General features: G+C 42.1%; 1 protein-coding gene across 2 annotated transcripts in view; it reads right to left on the bottom strand.

The window, feature by feature from the left end:
* Nucleotides 1–7,749: 7,749 nt before the first annotated feature.
* The window catches only part of TBC1D15 (TBC1 domain family member 15), an 82,652-nt gene continuing 74,303 nt past the window's right edge, over nucleotides 7,750–16,098 (bottom strand). Inside the window, exons 15-18 of one of the 2 annotated variants that reach the window (XM_038756207.1) lie at nucleotides 15,909–16,006; nucleotides 10,987–11,103; nucleotides 10,252–10,338; nucleotides 7,750–9,143 (exon numbers count right to left, since the gene is read on the bottom strand). In XM_038756207.1, coding sequence (XP_038612135.1) covers nucleotides 8,925–9,143; nucleotides 10,252–10,338; nucleotides 10,987–11,103; nucleotides 15,909–16,006 — 521 coding nt within the window. In that variant the 3' untranslated portion in view covers nucleotides 7,750–8,924. The remainder of the gene's footprint in view (nucleotides 9,144–10,251; nucleotides 10,339–10,986; nucleotides 11,104–15,908; nucleotides 16,007–16,098) is intronic. The other variant, XM_038756208.1, reaches the window with a different exon arrangement.

Below are 16,098 nucleotides of genomic sequence, written 5' to 3'. Positions count from 1 at the left end.
ATACAGATAATCTTGTATCTTTATTGATGCATAAAATCTAATCTCTGTTATAAACTGCCCGGACTCCAAATCCTAAAGACAATGTCAAAGAATTTGAGTGTAACTACGCAAGGAGAAACACGTGCTTCGGGGGAGCATTCAGAAGGAGCTAGCTGAAAGAGTCAATCACTTCTTAATCTGGTCTTTATTGAGGAAGAGGTTGGAGAGATAAGAACATGCTTTGCACATAATAAGCGCTTAATAAATGCCATCATTATTATTATTATACCCATACACCAATGGTTTTTTCAGTAGAGATGTCAGAGGATCTGCAACTAATCGTGCTGGCCGGCCCAGATTTTTGATCAAATGATTGAAGACCATGGCAGGCGAGAGCCCCCCACCCTCAACGCCCCCGACAAGAATCTGAAGTTTTGTGACTCCGAACAAGAATGTGTGACCTTATCTTTCAAGCAACAGATCACCAGATAACCAACAGAACTCCCTCATCCATAAAAATGTTTCAGAAGAGATCCTTGGAATTACTGATAGAAAAATCTCATATTGAATTGTGGCAAATCAGCAGCATCAACAATAAGGTATAGGATCAGTGGTCCTGTTGGGGAAAAGACAACATGCTTTCTGTGAGGGAAAATCAGGCCTTACTCACCTGCTAGAGTTCTTTGGAAATGTCTCATCGTGAATATTTACTGAACACTTCCAGGGGCCAGAGCATTTTGCTAAGTAAACACTTGGGAGAGTTCAAGAAAAGGAAAACTGCCAAAGAGCTCCAGATTATTTAAAGTAGTGAAAGTGAAGCAGCGTGGTTCAGTGGAAAGAGCACGGGCTTTGGAGTCAGAGGTCATGGGTTCAAATCCCAACACTGCCACTAGTCAGCTGTGTGACTTCGGGCAAGTCACTTCACTTCTCTGTGCCTCAGTTACCTCATCTGTAAAATGGGGATTAAGACTATGAGCCCCAAGTGGGACAACCTGATCACCTTGTATCTCCCCCCATTGCATAGAACTGTGCTTGGCACATAGTAAGTGCTCAACAAGTGCTATTATTATTATTATTATTATCACCTTGTATCTTCCCCCAGCACTTAAAACAGTGCTTTGCACATAGTAAGCACTTAATAAATGCCATTATTATTATTATTACTATTATTATGGAGAAAGAACAAAGAAAGAAGCAAGAGTATGGAATGGTAAACATGATTAAATAAGAGAATGAACATCCACGAAGATTGCCCTATGCCATATAAGGGAGGCAGTTAAGATGATGCTATCTAGAGTGGTGGTATTAATCAGGGAGGAGGTGGGATGTGTCTACTTCCTCGACTGAACTCTTTCACGTGCTTAGTGTTCAAAAGTGTTCAAAAGATACCACTGACTGATGAGCAACAGCACTGAAAAAGCGCTTAGTACAGTGCTCTGCACACAGTAAGTGCTCAATAAATACGATTGATGATGAAAAAGGCCAACCAAATATCAGTCACCATTGGAAAGGTGACAGAAAACACCTCCCCCCTCCATCCCCCCCGCCTTACCTCCTTCCCTTCCCCACAGCACCTGTATATATGTTTGTACGCATTTATTACTCTATTTATTTATTTTACTTGTACATATTTATTCTATTTTATTCTGTTAATATGTTTTGTTTTGTTCTCCGTCTCCCCCTTCTAGACTGTGAGCCCACTGTTGGGTAGGGACCGTCTCTATATGTTGCCAACTTGTACTTCCCACGCACTTAGTACAGTGTTTGGCACACAGTAAGCGCTCAATAAATACGATTGAATGAATGAATGAAAGAGGCAGTTATCTCGCATTGATTACTGCATCATCCTCCTTGCTTACCGCCCCGCCTCCTGTCTCTTCCCACTCTAAGCTCTACTTCACTGTTGTCCGGATCATTTTTCGACAAACCGCTTCAGTCCACGTTTTCCCACTCCTCAAGAAGCTCCAGTGGTTACTCAACCACCTCCACATCAAACAGAAGCTCCTTATCGTCGGCTTTAAAACACTCAACCCTTGCTCGCTCCTACTTTACCTCACTGCTTCCCTACCCCAATCCAGCCCGCATACTTCCCTGCTTTAATTCTGACCACCGTACTTCCATCTTATCTCATCATCTACCTCTTTCTCATGTCCTGCCTTGGACTGGAAGGCCCTCCCTCTTCCTGTCTGACAGACTATCTCCTCCAAGAGGCCTTTCCCAATTAAACTCTCATTTCCTCTTCTCCCACCCCCTTCTGAGTTGCTCTTACACTTGGATTTGCGCCCTTTATTCACCCCTCCCTCAACTCCACAGCTCCTAAGTTCAAATCCGCAATTCATATATCTATATATGAATACGTGGGCAGGGAACATGTCCTCCAACCCTGCTACACTGCATTCTTCCAAGTGCTTAGTACTGTGCTCTGCACACAGTAAGCACTCGATAAATATGAGTGATTAATTACAGCACTCCAGTCAGGAAGGACAGAGCCTTAGAGGAAACATGATCAGTGGGTGTGAATAGGTCAACATAGAATTGTTGCTCACCATATGCTGCAAAACCAGTGTTTGGTGAGCAAATACTATGATTTCATTATCATCATTACCGGGATGGTGGGGCTCCTGTTGAAGCTGAGGAAGATCGTTTCAATTAAAGCAAAGGGGAGTACTTCTCATGGTAAGGGATGAGCATATGGAATTTACTACCACAGAGGTTGTGAAGACAGAAAATACTAGGAAGGCAAGAAAAATACAGATAAATTGTCAAGCCGTCCGTACTGGATTTCTAAAGGGGAAGTTAGGGATGTAGAGGGAGAAAGTTAGGACTGCTTGATGGTATTTCCCTAAATATTAAGATCAATGTCCAGGAGAGGAATCATCGCCCTGTTCCTTTGAATATCCTGTTCCCATGTGCCCAGTAAAATACGGAATGGGCTGGACCACTGGAATGATCCAGGAATGGCACAGTTTATGTTCTCATGTGGAAAAGACCCCTTAGTCACATCTGCCTGGGGGCACACCGAAAGTAGTTAGAAAGTTCCTCAGAAACTGTCTGTCTTGATGACACTAGAGATATATTAAGTGTTAGTTCTCTAACAAAGATTTGCTACCATTTCTTGGCACATTTTGCTTTACCACGTTTTAACTGGTGTAGACCAGATATTTTCTCCACGAGATTGTGGTTTTCTCTGCCTATTGGGCCAGGCGTCTGCTTGCTCCTCGAGGGCACGGCCAGGCCCTCGAATTGTGAATCCTCGTCACAATCGCAGGGGGTATTACAGCGGTCAAGGGCAGGCCAGAGCTCAAAGCCCGGAAGGCACTATCAGTCAGGTGAATGTGCTGAGTCTTGCCAGGGTGTTTTTCTGAAGTGCGGCTTTCACAGCTTCACTTCCAGATTGGAATATTTTTCCATACGTTGTTATCACTTACGTTAGAAGATGCTGCCGATGGCTAAATACCCGGGCTGGACTTCTCATCATCCGTTGGGGAGTAGAATCAGTGGACTCCGTAAAGCTTGACCGCTTGATAGAAAGGATTGTCCGTAATCAGAGCGGAAATGTTCTTTCTTAATATCCGGGATGCGAGAGGCTTGTGGAGAAGGTCAATCACAAGGGAAATGCAAGCCAGAAGTGGCATGGACTAGTGGATGGAGTACGGGCCTGGTCATCAGAAAGATCCGCCACTTGTCTACTGTGTGACCTTGGGCAGGTCGCTTCACTTCTCTGTGCCTCAGTTGCCTCATTTGGAAAATGGGGACTAAGACTGTGAGCCCCCTGTGGGACAACCTCATCACCCTGTAACCTCCCCAACGCTTAGAACGGTGCTTCGCACATAGTAAGTGCTTAATAAAAGCCATTATTATTATTATTATGTCCACCCTGATTAGCTTGTGTCCACTCCAGCGCTTAGTACAGTAGCCGGCACATAGTAAGCGCTTCACGAATACCGTTAAAAAAGTCAGGCATCTTGGGGACTGCATTAAATCCTTCTGAGCACAGGGGCAATTCATTCATTCATTCAATCATATTTATTGAGAGCTTACTGTGTGCAGAGCACCATATTAAGCACTCAATCTGTTGTAATTAGGAGATCAATCAATCAAATTTATTGGGCACTTACTTTGTACCAAGCATTTATACAAGGAGAAGTCCTCAGATTGGGACAATTGGCAGAAGTCAATCCCGGACTACTAAATCATCGGAAGGAAAGCCATCCTCCCTGGGCTACCTAGTTCCCCCAACCATCAAGCGCTTAGTACAGTGCTCTGCACACAGTAAGCGCTCCATAAATATGATTGATGAACTACTAGCCCTGTCAGTGGAGGATGGTAGCTCCTAGCTGGCCTCCAGGCAGACACATCTATGCCCTGAGAGACTGTTTTTGGAATTATTCTGGCCAGCAGAAGCAGAAAGGGGTTGTCAGATCACCTGCCGTTTGACTACGTTGCCTCAAATTATTTAGTGAGGAGAATTAACGCCATTTCCCAAAGTAGGAGAATACGAAGAACAGTTAATCCACTACTCACAAAATGGCTCACACCCAGCATTTCCCTACAGTCGTCGCACTGACTGTTCCGGTTTCTGACCCCTGTTACTGCACATCCATCTAATCTGTAGCCTATTATTTCTTGTGCCTCAACTAAGACGAGGCCTGCCTTATTTGACCGGCACATTAAAACTTAAACCATCTGCTGTAGTATTACCGTTTTCTTGCTAAAATCCTACCCGAATCTCAGCTAGCCACTCTCCCGAGCTGGAACGGGGCTTCTCATCAATCATAGCTCGGCTCTGTAATTAGAAGACAGAAAAGTTACTCTCTTTCCTTCTGCCTTTTTTCTTCCCCAAGTGAAGAGAGATGGATTAGGGGCTTGCAGGGTTGTTGCGCTTATCAAATGACTCGCTTCACCACATTTTGACATTCTAATTGTATCTACGGAGGCTGCATCACACAGCGGAAAAATTTGCCATAACCACAGTTTCACCTTAGGCAGAGGAAGACAAAATAATTTTCAGTTTAACTCGATTTTCCTAACCGCTTATTCTCCAAAAGCCATCTCCTCATAGCACCTTAATGCATCCCCCTGGTAGCTTGATACATTTTTTTGTAATCGTTAAAAGTATAATGACTTTTAAAGTGTTCCTTCGGTTAACACAGATGCTCAATAAAGACCGTTAATTGTGTACGGGCAAAAAAAACAATCAGAGAGGTCTGTGGCATTTTGAAATAGTACTTCTTTATTTTTTCAATGGTAAAGGCAAATAACACCAGGAAAAACCCAAAAAGAATGACACGTTTTTGTGTGTTAAACAGATTTAAGTTGACGACATAGTTGAAAATAAGGACGGTCTACTTGTCGTTCGCAACCGATATTTTAAATCGGCTAATTTCCTCACCTCCCGTATCACCGAGGAAATGAAATTCTAGCCTCAGAGAGGTAGATGACAAAACAGACCACCTATAAAGGGAGTGTTCTGATCTATGGGAGCTACCGTCCCAGAAATTCACTTTAATCCAAAGAACCTGAAGCACTTAAATAAAAATCTTCCTGAAACATTGATACTTGTCTCTTGTTACTTCTTCTTCGCTGTGAGGGCAGTGAAATTTTACAGTCATTTTTCTAATATTAAAATATACCTGTATAAATATTTTTTTTTGTTGTTTTAAGCACTTTGCTTTACTTAAGAGTTTAACTGATCATTGGGTGATCAGACTGAGCAGTGACAAAATGCAAGCCACACCATTTGGAAGGTTTGAAGCCTTTCGTTTCACTTCCCTTAGTAGATCAGTGGCACATTAGGAAATTGGCCTGTTTTAACAGCTTGTTACAAATGATGGTTTGAAAGAGCACTCTGTGGAAAACATGCTGGCTGATATCAGCTTGGTCTAAAAATAGGGGGTGAAGAGAAAGACAAAAATTAAGCTGAGGTTAAATATACTTTTAAGATAAGATTCCATATAACGATGCACATGACTGAGGGTCACAGCAGAGCTCATCAACACCAACGCAGCCCGGAGAATAAGGGGCCTTTTTGCGTGAAGAAAAGGAAAGAGGGAATGCCAGAGCACTCACTAGTCCGATGAACAAAATAAATGAGTGATTAAAAGTCTTCCGCTGTTAGTACTTAATCTTTTGGCAATGTAGTAATAGCGAAGCTAAAAAGCTCAAGTAACCTAGCCCAAACGCGGTAATGTCTTCAATAACACTTACTGGCTACCCTGAACCTGAACTGACCTAAAATTGTTGCGGGTAAGGATATCTGTAATATGCCTCAGAGATTTCAAAGGTAAAAATACTCCTTTGCTTAGCCGTGATTTATTCTTTGCCCGCCCCCCGCCAACATCAGTCTTTTAATCAATCAATCCTCGGTATCTGAGTGCCAACGTGAGCACTGTCCTAAGGGCTTGGAGGAGTACAGGAGCATCGGTAGACGTGATATGCCAAATGCTCACATATGAACATTTACTCTTTCTTTTTTTAATGGCTCTGGTTAAGCGCTTACTATGGTCCAGGCACTGTACTAAGCCCTTGGGGTAGACCCGAGATTATCAGATTGGATGCCGTCCCTGTCCCACTTAGGGCGCAGAGCCTTAACCCCCATTTTACAGATGAGGTACCTGAGGTACAGAGAAGTTAAGTGACTTGCCCAAGGTCACACGGCAGACAAGTGGCAGAGCCAGGATTAGAACCCAGGACTTCTGTCTCCCAGGCCTGTGCTCTATCCATTTGACAATGCCGCTTCTCTTAATACCAGAGGTTAAAAAAAAAAGGTGGATCCACTCACCAGGAGTTAAATAAATGTCTCCCTAGAACATAAATGGTCTCCCTAGACCGTAAATGGCTAGAATTGAAGCTTCAAATGACCTGTGTGTCGCCATTCTTTCACAAGACGACCAGTGACTCGAGAAAACTCGCCCTCTCTTTGCGGGATACTATTTGATCCAACATTTGGAGCACGGCGATTTGGGCCAAACAGGCTCTGAGTTCATGGCTAGAAACGGGGAACTAAATAACTGAATCCTAACACTGAATGTCCTGGCGTTTATGGGTTAGAGGTGGACTCTTCTGAATTACTTCAGTTCGGTTTCTATTAAAAATACGGTAGCAATGTAGTCCCCGTTCCTCAGTAGGGGTGACATCTGTGCCCTAACAAGCAGGTTTATATTAAAACAAGCCTCATTCATTTCATAAAAGTTCAGCTACCGAAACGTATTAAACTAAAAAAAAAAAAAAGCGTAGATACCAAATATGTGGAAAGAACAACCTCAAAAAAAAACTAATGTTCAGGAAGAACTAGAAGGGCATCATGATATTCTGAGTAATTTCCTGAGTAACAGGAAATGAAAGACTGGAGATGCTGAGTTTGGGATCAGTTTACTTTTACTGAATAGGCTTATTCATTATTAACTGATAAGAGATAGCACATGTAATATTAAAAGTTAAAAGCGCTAATGCTTCAACCACGCTTCAGAATTAACGTTCAACTGGGAAAGTTTAACCAAGTCCCCAAACTTTCTAAAATGCAGCTACTGAAATATTTCAGTACTATATTATTAAAACTTGCCGTAATGGGACAGATAACATCCTGTCCTTCAGGTTCAACATTAATGCCTGCTCTTGGGAAGAAAATTTCTTTTACTTCTGAAGGCTGAGATTTCCGTCATATCCACAATCACTCAAAATATTTCCACTGAGCGGACAGCCGAAGGCCCAGGACCAATCTCGATCTTGTCTTACGTAAACTAAGAGGCTAAACTACTCTCTCATGTGTGATTTAACTGAAAACACTAAATCAATGTCAGGTTTATTTCTTAATCTGTACAGGAGTTGAAAAATAGCAATTGATGCAGTGTATCAGTTACGCTAGTTTTACATAACTTGAAAGTCATGCAGCATAGTATGGTATAAACAAACATGACCTTTTTCCATATACAAAATAGTATTACTGTGCGACGTGATTATTACTTTGCCATTTTCTACATAATTTTAGGCGTTACCAAAGTCTCATAAAAATGTACTATCAGTTAATACAACATTAGCAAATATAATAAACAGTTTAGTAAAGTTAGATCACGGCATTCCGTTTTGAAATCATACCAGATAAAGAATGGAACATACATTCATGGAATTAAATCCTCAATTAAGAAAATAGTTTTGAAAAAGCTCACGTTAAAGCTGTGTATTATTTCGTCAAACTGCCTTGTACAAATCACCACCGAGTTTATTTAATCTAATAAAGAAAATGTCCGTCCTTTCAATGTTCATAAATAGAGGACCATAATATTTATACGCAAGTGATGTTACATGTAAAAAATAGAGCCTATGTCCACTCGGTGAAGCAAAGATCGTTTATGGACATCTCCCAGGCACTTAGTACAGTGCGCTGCACACAATAAGCGCTCAATAAATACCACTGACTGACTGATAAAAAAATGTCCAATTCCAAGCTGTACTCAACCAGCACACATATCGAAGCAGTGCATTTTTGTAAACAGTTGAGAACAAACAAACCTCTCATTTCCGGAAGGCTTCACGTGGAAACAAGCAACCTTAGAGCTTGTAAAGATGTACATAAACTCAACTCTGAATCGAATCAAGTCACAGACCCACCGACACTCAGAGTAAACAAAGTGAAAGATATTCAAAGTGCATAATTTCCAACTCATCCGTTTCTGCTATCTGTTTCCAGTTCATTGGCAAGAAAATAAAATGCACTTGGCTATAAAAATACTAAGGAATGTTATTCAAAAGAAAAGGCTATTTGGGAGAAGTAACTACAAAAATAATTAGCTTAAATCTTTTTGTAAAGCTTTAATGCAAGAACAGCACGTTACACTTTCTTTCCAAAAACCCTAAAGCATAATTCACACGAAATTTTAAATATGCACCTTTCAAGTACTTGAAACAGAATTGCATCAGAGTGTCTCTTCATAAATACGGGAAAACGATCAGGCGGGTGTTAATCTGTTGACACTTTGTGACATAGCTATCTTTGGGGCGTCTTCATCTCTCGTTCCATTGGCCGCAATTTCCGGGAATGAGCTATTTTGAAATGAGGAGGGAGGGCACCTAATCACGGAAACATTTTCACCTCCAGTGTCCAAATCTGGTGACGTGAGCTCGCTATTCTGCAGACCCAGGATCTCACAGACCGACTGAGGCAATTCCTAGGAGAAGAAAAATACACTGCAAGTTTGTGTGTGCTGCTTTGGATTATAAATAAAGAAAAGGATTCATTTGGAAGACATTTTAAGGAGAGCGATTACCATCACTTGTACGGTTTAATGGTACTTCTCTTTCAAGGGCCTCAGGAATTTCAACTTTTCTCCTTTTTAAGTTTTGAAAAAATAAACTAATTTAGAAATGGGAAAACGTCACTACAAGAAATGCACTGAAACCAACACAGACTAATGATTTAGGATGAATTCTATTAGACTGCTTCAGTGTCATTTGTGCTTCGTAAGAGACCTATAGATAGCCCTGCTTTTTGAAGTGGGTTCCAGCCCAACTGGTAAAACTTCTTCGAACAGACCAAATCATGTCTACTCAATTATTTCCAATCATTATCATCCATCTCTAATCTGAGTTACCACAGAGTGACAGACAAATCATATTCAGCACTCACTCGTATTGCTCTCATTCAGGAAGAGATTAGCTGTCGGTTAAATTCTGAGATGAATGCGACTCTTAACTGGTCCTTACAATATATATATATTGTATATACATATACTTACATATATTTTTTTACAATCATCATTTTGCATCACCCTCCTGCCGAGTACATTTACTCAGTATATAGTATTAGTAACAGCATTTATTAAGCACTTATTGCATTGCACAGACAATGCAGAAGTCAGCAAGTAGTGAAAATCAGGGCTTACTTGGGGAAGGTCTCTTGGAGGAGATGCAATTTTAGTCAGGCTTTGAAGGTAGGGAGAGCTGTTATTTTTGAAGGGAGAGGGAGATTCAGGGAAGATTTGGTCAAGGGGTCGTCGGAGAGATGGATGAGATCGAGGAAAGAAGAGCGGCCAAGAGAGCAGGCGTTCAGGAAATACCACTGATTGATAACATTAAGTGTGGCTGGAAAGGGAAAGTGTTGATCAAAAATACCTTTTTAAATTTTATCTATACATCCATGTGCGTGCATGCAAATACACGCATGAATCCATGCACCTAATTTTAAAAGTTTTCAAACTTGGTTGTGTTATTCCTATAGCTCCATCCAGCTGATTTTATTAGTAATTCATTCCAAAAGAACTTTGAAAATAACTTTACCTTGCATTTCGCCAATTGTAGAGAAATTGCTTCTGCCTTGCACAACACATCTTCCACATCAATTTTCATGGACAGCTCATTGATATGCTAAATTATGTTCAGAAAGGAAAAGCATGGACAAACTCATAAAGCATATTATAGTACCATCACATAAAGCGAGTAGCAATCCCCCCTTGTAGACTGCGAACGTGTTTTGGGCAGGGATTGTCTCTGTTGCTGAACTGTACTTTCCAAGCGCTTAGTACAGTGCTCTGCACACAGTGAGTGCTCAATAAATACGACCGAATGAATGGATCCTTTTCCTTCAGCTTGTTGAAGATCAACTTTTTAAAACTGAAGTATCACAAAACTCAATCCATTATACTTTCCACTGGCTTTATTTCAACTTTTAATGTTAGAACTGTTAGCACATAAGTATAAGGGACATTAAACTCAGTAATTCTGTAAACCATAAGCGACTGCTACTACTCCACTGACTAGATGGGAGAAAACGGTTTGTTAAACTTATTTTTCTCCTGAGTGATGAGAGAAAGCTAACTGATGAGTAATACTTGCTGAATTTCCTTATCCTTAATCCTGGAATGATATTTTTTAATACGCCTTGGGCTTCTTAAGTTTTCATTAAGGTCTCCAAGGATTGCACTGAATATCGATGCCATTATCACTACAGTGAAGTAAAAGAAGTCATTAGAATATTAACAGCTAAGTTTACCCTAAGGATGAAATGTTCGCTACCTTGAGTATTTCATTGAAACCAAAATGCTTTTCCATTATTTGCTGCTTTTCAGATTCCAGAATAGCACAACAAAGGAGAAGATGAAAGTTCTGACACGGCAACTCGGTCCACATGACCTGTAAAAATAGATGGTGAAATTAAAAAAAAACCAAAATTACGAATTTTGAAACTTTTTCCTCAGATTAGAGTGTTACATTTTCAACATGTTTCCTAACTTTCCCGAAAGGGAGATTCTGGTTTAGGGGAGGCCAGCACAAGTGTTCGTTCTTAGCTTGCTTCAGAGCTTCGAGGTTGGAGCAGAAACCATCCAGTTAACACCTGGATATTAGCTCGATTCCCAAATTAAGACCCTCGCGACGGAAAAAAGCTTCTTCAGAGTCACCTGACTGTCACCATACATAAAGGCCATTTTGATTTCGAGCTGCAGTTGGGCTATGACTTAATAAGGACTGGTTTTAAGCCACTTCTCTTCAGGGTGACCTTACTTACTTGAAGACGCTACAACTCGAGACCAACGCTCTCACCTATCATTTACAAGTGAGTCCATCCACCCAGAACTTGACTGCGGCGGAGAAAAGTAAAATCCTTCCATAACGCCTTGTCCACAACACATATGACTACCGTAAGTCACAGAGAAGGAAGAGGTTTCCTCCTGAGAATAAAACCCATCTATATTTTTTTATACTGGAGATGCTATTTTCTTCAGAAATGGAGAGAGTCCGATTTTCCATTTCACTCAGGCAGTGGGCATGCTACTAAACACTTTCTTCCCTAGATATAAATCAAACTGAGTGATATCCACACTGAATTCAATTTAAAAATACATTTAATTACACCGCAATTAACCTTGAAAGTTTCATTTGAAATATTCAATTTACTCAGCCACACACAGATTCAATAGCTATTCAGATATGTGGCACTGCTTTTTTGCACTAAACCGTAATTCATTCTTTAAAGGGAAAGAAGTTAATAAACCATGAAAAGACACTGATAAACATTCAAAATCAGATCAGGTAGAGTAATATCATCTGGATTCTACTTCTGGAATTTAATTCTGGAACACAGACATGCTGTTAGGAATTAGAAATCCCGGCACCATGTGTTCTCTTGATTAATATGTTGCCTTCTCTACCTGAGAAGCAGCGTGGCTTAGTGGAAAAAGCCCAGGCTTGGGAGTCAGAGGTCGTGGGTTCTAATCTCCGCTCGGCCACTTGTCAGCTGCGTGACTTTGGGCAAGTCACTTCACTTCTCTGCGCCTCAGTTACCTCATCGGTAAAACGGGGATTAAGATTGTGAGCCCCACTTGGGACAACCTGATTACCTTGTATCTATCCCCGCGCTTAGAACAATGCTTGGCACATAGTAAGCGCTTAACAAATACCATCGTCATCATCTACCAGTAAGATGGTTATACCGCTGTGTAGGAGAATCAACACCACACAGAAGGGGAGATTACACTTCAAAAGTCAATTAATGATTTACAAAGTTGAAGACAACTCCCGGGTGATACGTTTGGGGGTGGCAGGGTGATCTGATATCAATCAATCAATCAATCGTATTTATTGAGCGCTTACTGCGTGCAGAGCACTGTACTAAGTGCTTGGGAAGTACAAGTTGGCAACAAACTTGATATGCCATTTTGGTGCACTGTACGTTTGCTAAACTGCATGACATTTCTCGTTCCCGTGTACCATATTACTCTGAAGGCACGCCGTTATTTTTTCTCCTCAGACACAAGAGGCTATTGACAATGGAGACATCAACTCCTACGATTCTCAGATTCCTTTTCTCAGGAACTTGGGGAGCCCAGCTCCCAGCCAAACTTCCCAGCCGTCTGAGGACCATTCCAAGGAGCCTGGTTTCTGGGAGAGGATGAGCTGCCGTCTTCTTCCAGGACAGACCTGAATCCCTGGGCCCAGCTGGCCTTTTAGGGAGACTCCCTAGCCTTTTGGGAGAGTGCATCCCCGGGAGCTGTGACTTAACCATTCTGAACAACAACTTCTTCTACAAAATTAGAATTCTGATTCTGAAACGCTTAGGGGAAGGAGCACTTGGCCCCAGTCCCTCAACTTCTCTAGGCCTCAGTTAGTATTGCGCTCTCCCAAGCGCTTAGTACAGTGCTCTGCACATACTAGGCATTCAATAAATATGATTAACTGATTGATGTGACGGGGCGGAAGTTCCAGGGAGGCGGGAAGGTGTGACGAAGAGGTCATGCAGGATAAAAAAGAGAGAGGCGCAGTGAGTGGGTTAGCTGGAGAGCAATAAAGAGTCCGAGCTGGGCTGTGGTGGGAAAAGAGAGCGGACAGATTCAAGCAAGAGCTGAGGTGGATTCCTTTAAAGTCAAATGGGGATAAAATCGCCCATCTCCCACAGATTGTGAGCCGCACGTGGGACAGGGACTGTGTGTGAATCACATCTACCCCAGTGCTTAGTACAGTGCTTGGCAAACGCCACAATTACGATTAAGCATCATTTCACTTCTGTGTCGCTCTGTCAAAACAAAGAGAAGGCTTTACTAAAGAGAAGATGCAGAGTATCAATCACACTGATTATCGACTGTGTGCGGAGCACACCAAGGGCTTGGGCGATACAATTGGTTAGACGTGATCCTTGCCCTCGAGGAGCTTACAGTTAACAGACAGGCGGACGCTAAAATAAATTAGAGACAGATGTAACAGAGTACAAGTACTACAGTGGCAGAAGTGGAGGATACAGGGTGGTGAGATGAAAAATTAATTGGGAAGGCCTCCTGGGGTAGATGTGATTTCAGAAGGGCTTTGGAGCTACGGAGAGCCCTGACCCATCTGATCCCTCTAGACTGTACGCTCCTTATGGGCAGGGGACATGTCTGCTGATTCTGTTGTATCGCACTCTCCCAAGCGCTTAGTACAGTGCTCTGCACATACTAAGCATTCAATAAATATGATTAACTGATTGATGTGATGGGGAGGAAGTTCCAGGGAGGCGGGAAGGTGTGATGAAGAGGTCATGCAGGATAAAAAAGAGAGGGGTGCAGTGAGTGGGTTCGCTGGAGAGTAATAAAGAGTCCGAGCTGGGCTGTGGTGGGAAACGAGGGTGGACAAGCAAGAGCTGAGGTGGATTCCCTTAAAGTCAATGGTCAGGAGTTTCTGCCTGATGCTGAGAAAAAAGAGAGGCAGGAGGAAATGGGAGATTGCAGAGGAGAGGAGAGATTGCAGAGGAGAGGAGAGATTGCAGAGGAGAGGAGGCAGGGCCGGGAAAATAGATCTGAGAATCATTAGTATAAATAGGGTAGTTGAAATCATGGCAGTGGATAAGTCCTCCAAAGGAGTGAATGTAAAGATGGAAAAGAAGTGGGACTGGAACAGAACCTAGAGTTAGGGTGTGAGAGGGAGAGGAAGATTCAGTGAAAGAGACTAAGGCTCCATTCTGAAAGACAGCGAGCTCGGTGTGGGCAGGGAATGTGTGTTTGCTGCTGCGGTGTACTCTCCCTTAGTACACAATAAGCACTCGATAGACATGAATGAGAGGTGAGAGGAGAATTAGGAGAGGATCAATGAACGGTATTTACTGGGCCCTTAATGTGTGCAGAACACTGTACTAAGCACTTGGGAGAGTACAATAAAACAGGGTGGAGAGAACCCGTGGCAGTGTTTCCAGGAGACGGGAATGATCCCTTATCAGAATAAAGTGAGAGGTCAAGGACGATCAGGGCAAATAAGAGTCTATTAGATTCGGCAAGAAGATGATCACTGGTGACATTGGAGAAACTAGTTTCACTGGAGCAAAGGGGGCAGAAACTGGACTGCAGAGGGACAGCAGTGGAATTGTTGACGAATTTTGTGTATATAACTCGTTCAAGAAGTTGTGACAGAAGTGGGAAATGAGAGGTGGGTGTTTTGGGGGAATGGAGAGAAGTGGCCGTTTTTTGAAGGCAAAGGAGAGGGAATCGCTAGAGAATGACCGAACAAGGCAGGCAGGTAAGGAAGAAGGGTGGGCACTACCGTTTGTAGAAGGAGATGGGTGTAATGTTGCTGAGGGAGCAATAACGACAACTTGGGTATCTGTTAAGTGTTCACTACGCACTAAACATTGTACTAAGCACTGGGTAGATAGGACATATTCAGGTTGGACACAGTCCCTGAACCACGTGGTAGGGAGAACAGAGTAAGTGGGAGGGAAAACAGGCATTAAATCTACATTTTACAGATGAGGGAACTGAGGCACTGAGAAGCTAAGTGACTTGCCCTAAGTCACACCACTGGTAAGTGGTGGGGTTGGGATAAGAACCCAGATCCCCTGACTCCTGGGCTCTCTCCACTGTGCCACACTGCTTCTCTAGAAGTAAAAAGGGAAAATCGTTTACTTGTCCTATGCCTCGCTTGGAAAATTAGAGGACTGTAGAAGAAAAGATTCCAAAAACGAACTAAAATCAAAGCAGCACCTGATGACAATTTGTGGAAATTAAGTCCCAAATGTACTTCTTAGGAAGCGTATTTAAAACAGGCATAAGAATTATTACTGTTACGGTATTACTACTACGTGTCAAGCACTGTTCTAAGCAGGATAGATACAAGTTAATCATGTCGGACCCAATCCCATCCCACAAGGGAATCAAAGTCTACGTAGGAGGAGGAGGAACGATACCAAAAGTAGCGCAAAAAAGAAACACCAAGTCCACACGGTAATATCCTGAGGGTAGTTGGACTGAAAGGAGAAGATTTTGGGATTCTTGCATAAAAAACAAATAAGGCGGACCTCTGGTAATCTTCAGGAAGAACTGATGGTTTAAAGGAGATTCAGCAAATGTATCACAATATCCACTTTCTTCTTTCCAATTGAAGGTGATATTCAAATTGTGCAACACTGCTCACTTTATACAGAATAACTTAATTTTTTAGGGAGACTACGATTTTAGTCATTGTAGAACCTTTCTTACCTCCCATAATCGAAGAATATCTGGAAAACTAAACTCTCTTTTGAATCGGATTAATAGCCACCGGAAGCAAAAATACAGGTATCCTGAGTCTTGAGATTCTGGAGAGGAGAAAAATGGATACCATTTCTTAGTAATCTCAAAATTGGAACAATTTAGGCTCTCCGGTTAGAGACTGACACGGCCCGTTTTG

The sequence above is a fragment of the Tachyglossus aculeatus genome, chromosome 14, assembly GCF_015852505.1.
Source record: "Tachyglossus aculeatus isolate mTacAcu1 chromosome 14, mTacAcu1.pri, whole genome shotgun sequence".
Taxonomy (NCBI): domain Eukaryota; kingdom Metazoa; phylum Chordata; class Mammalia; order Monotremata; family Tachyglossidae; genus Tachyglossus; species Tachyglossus aculeatus.
Note: the sequence above shows the minus strand (reverse complement) of the source record. Positions and strands in the feature narration are given on the sequence as shown.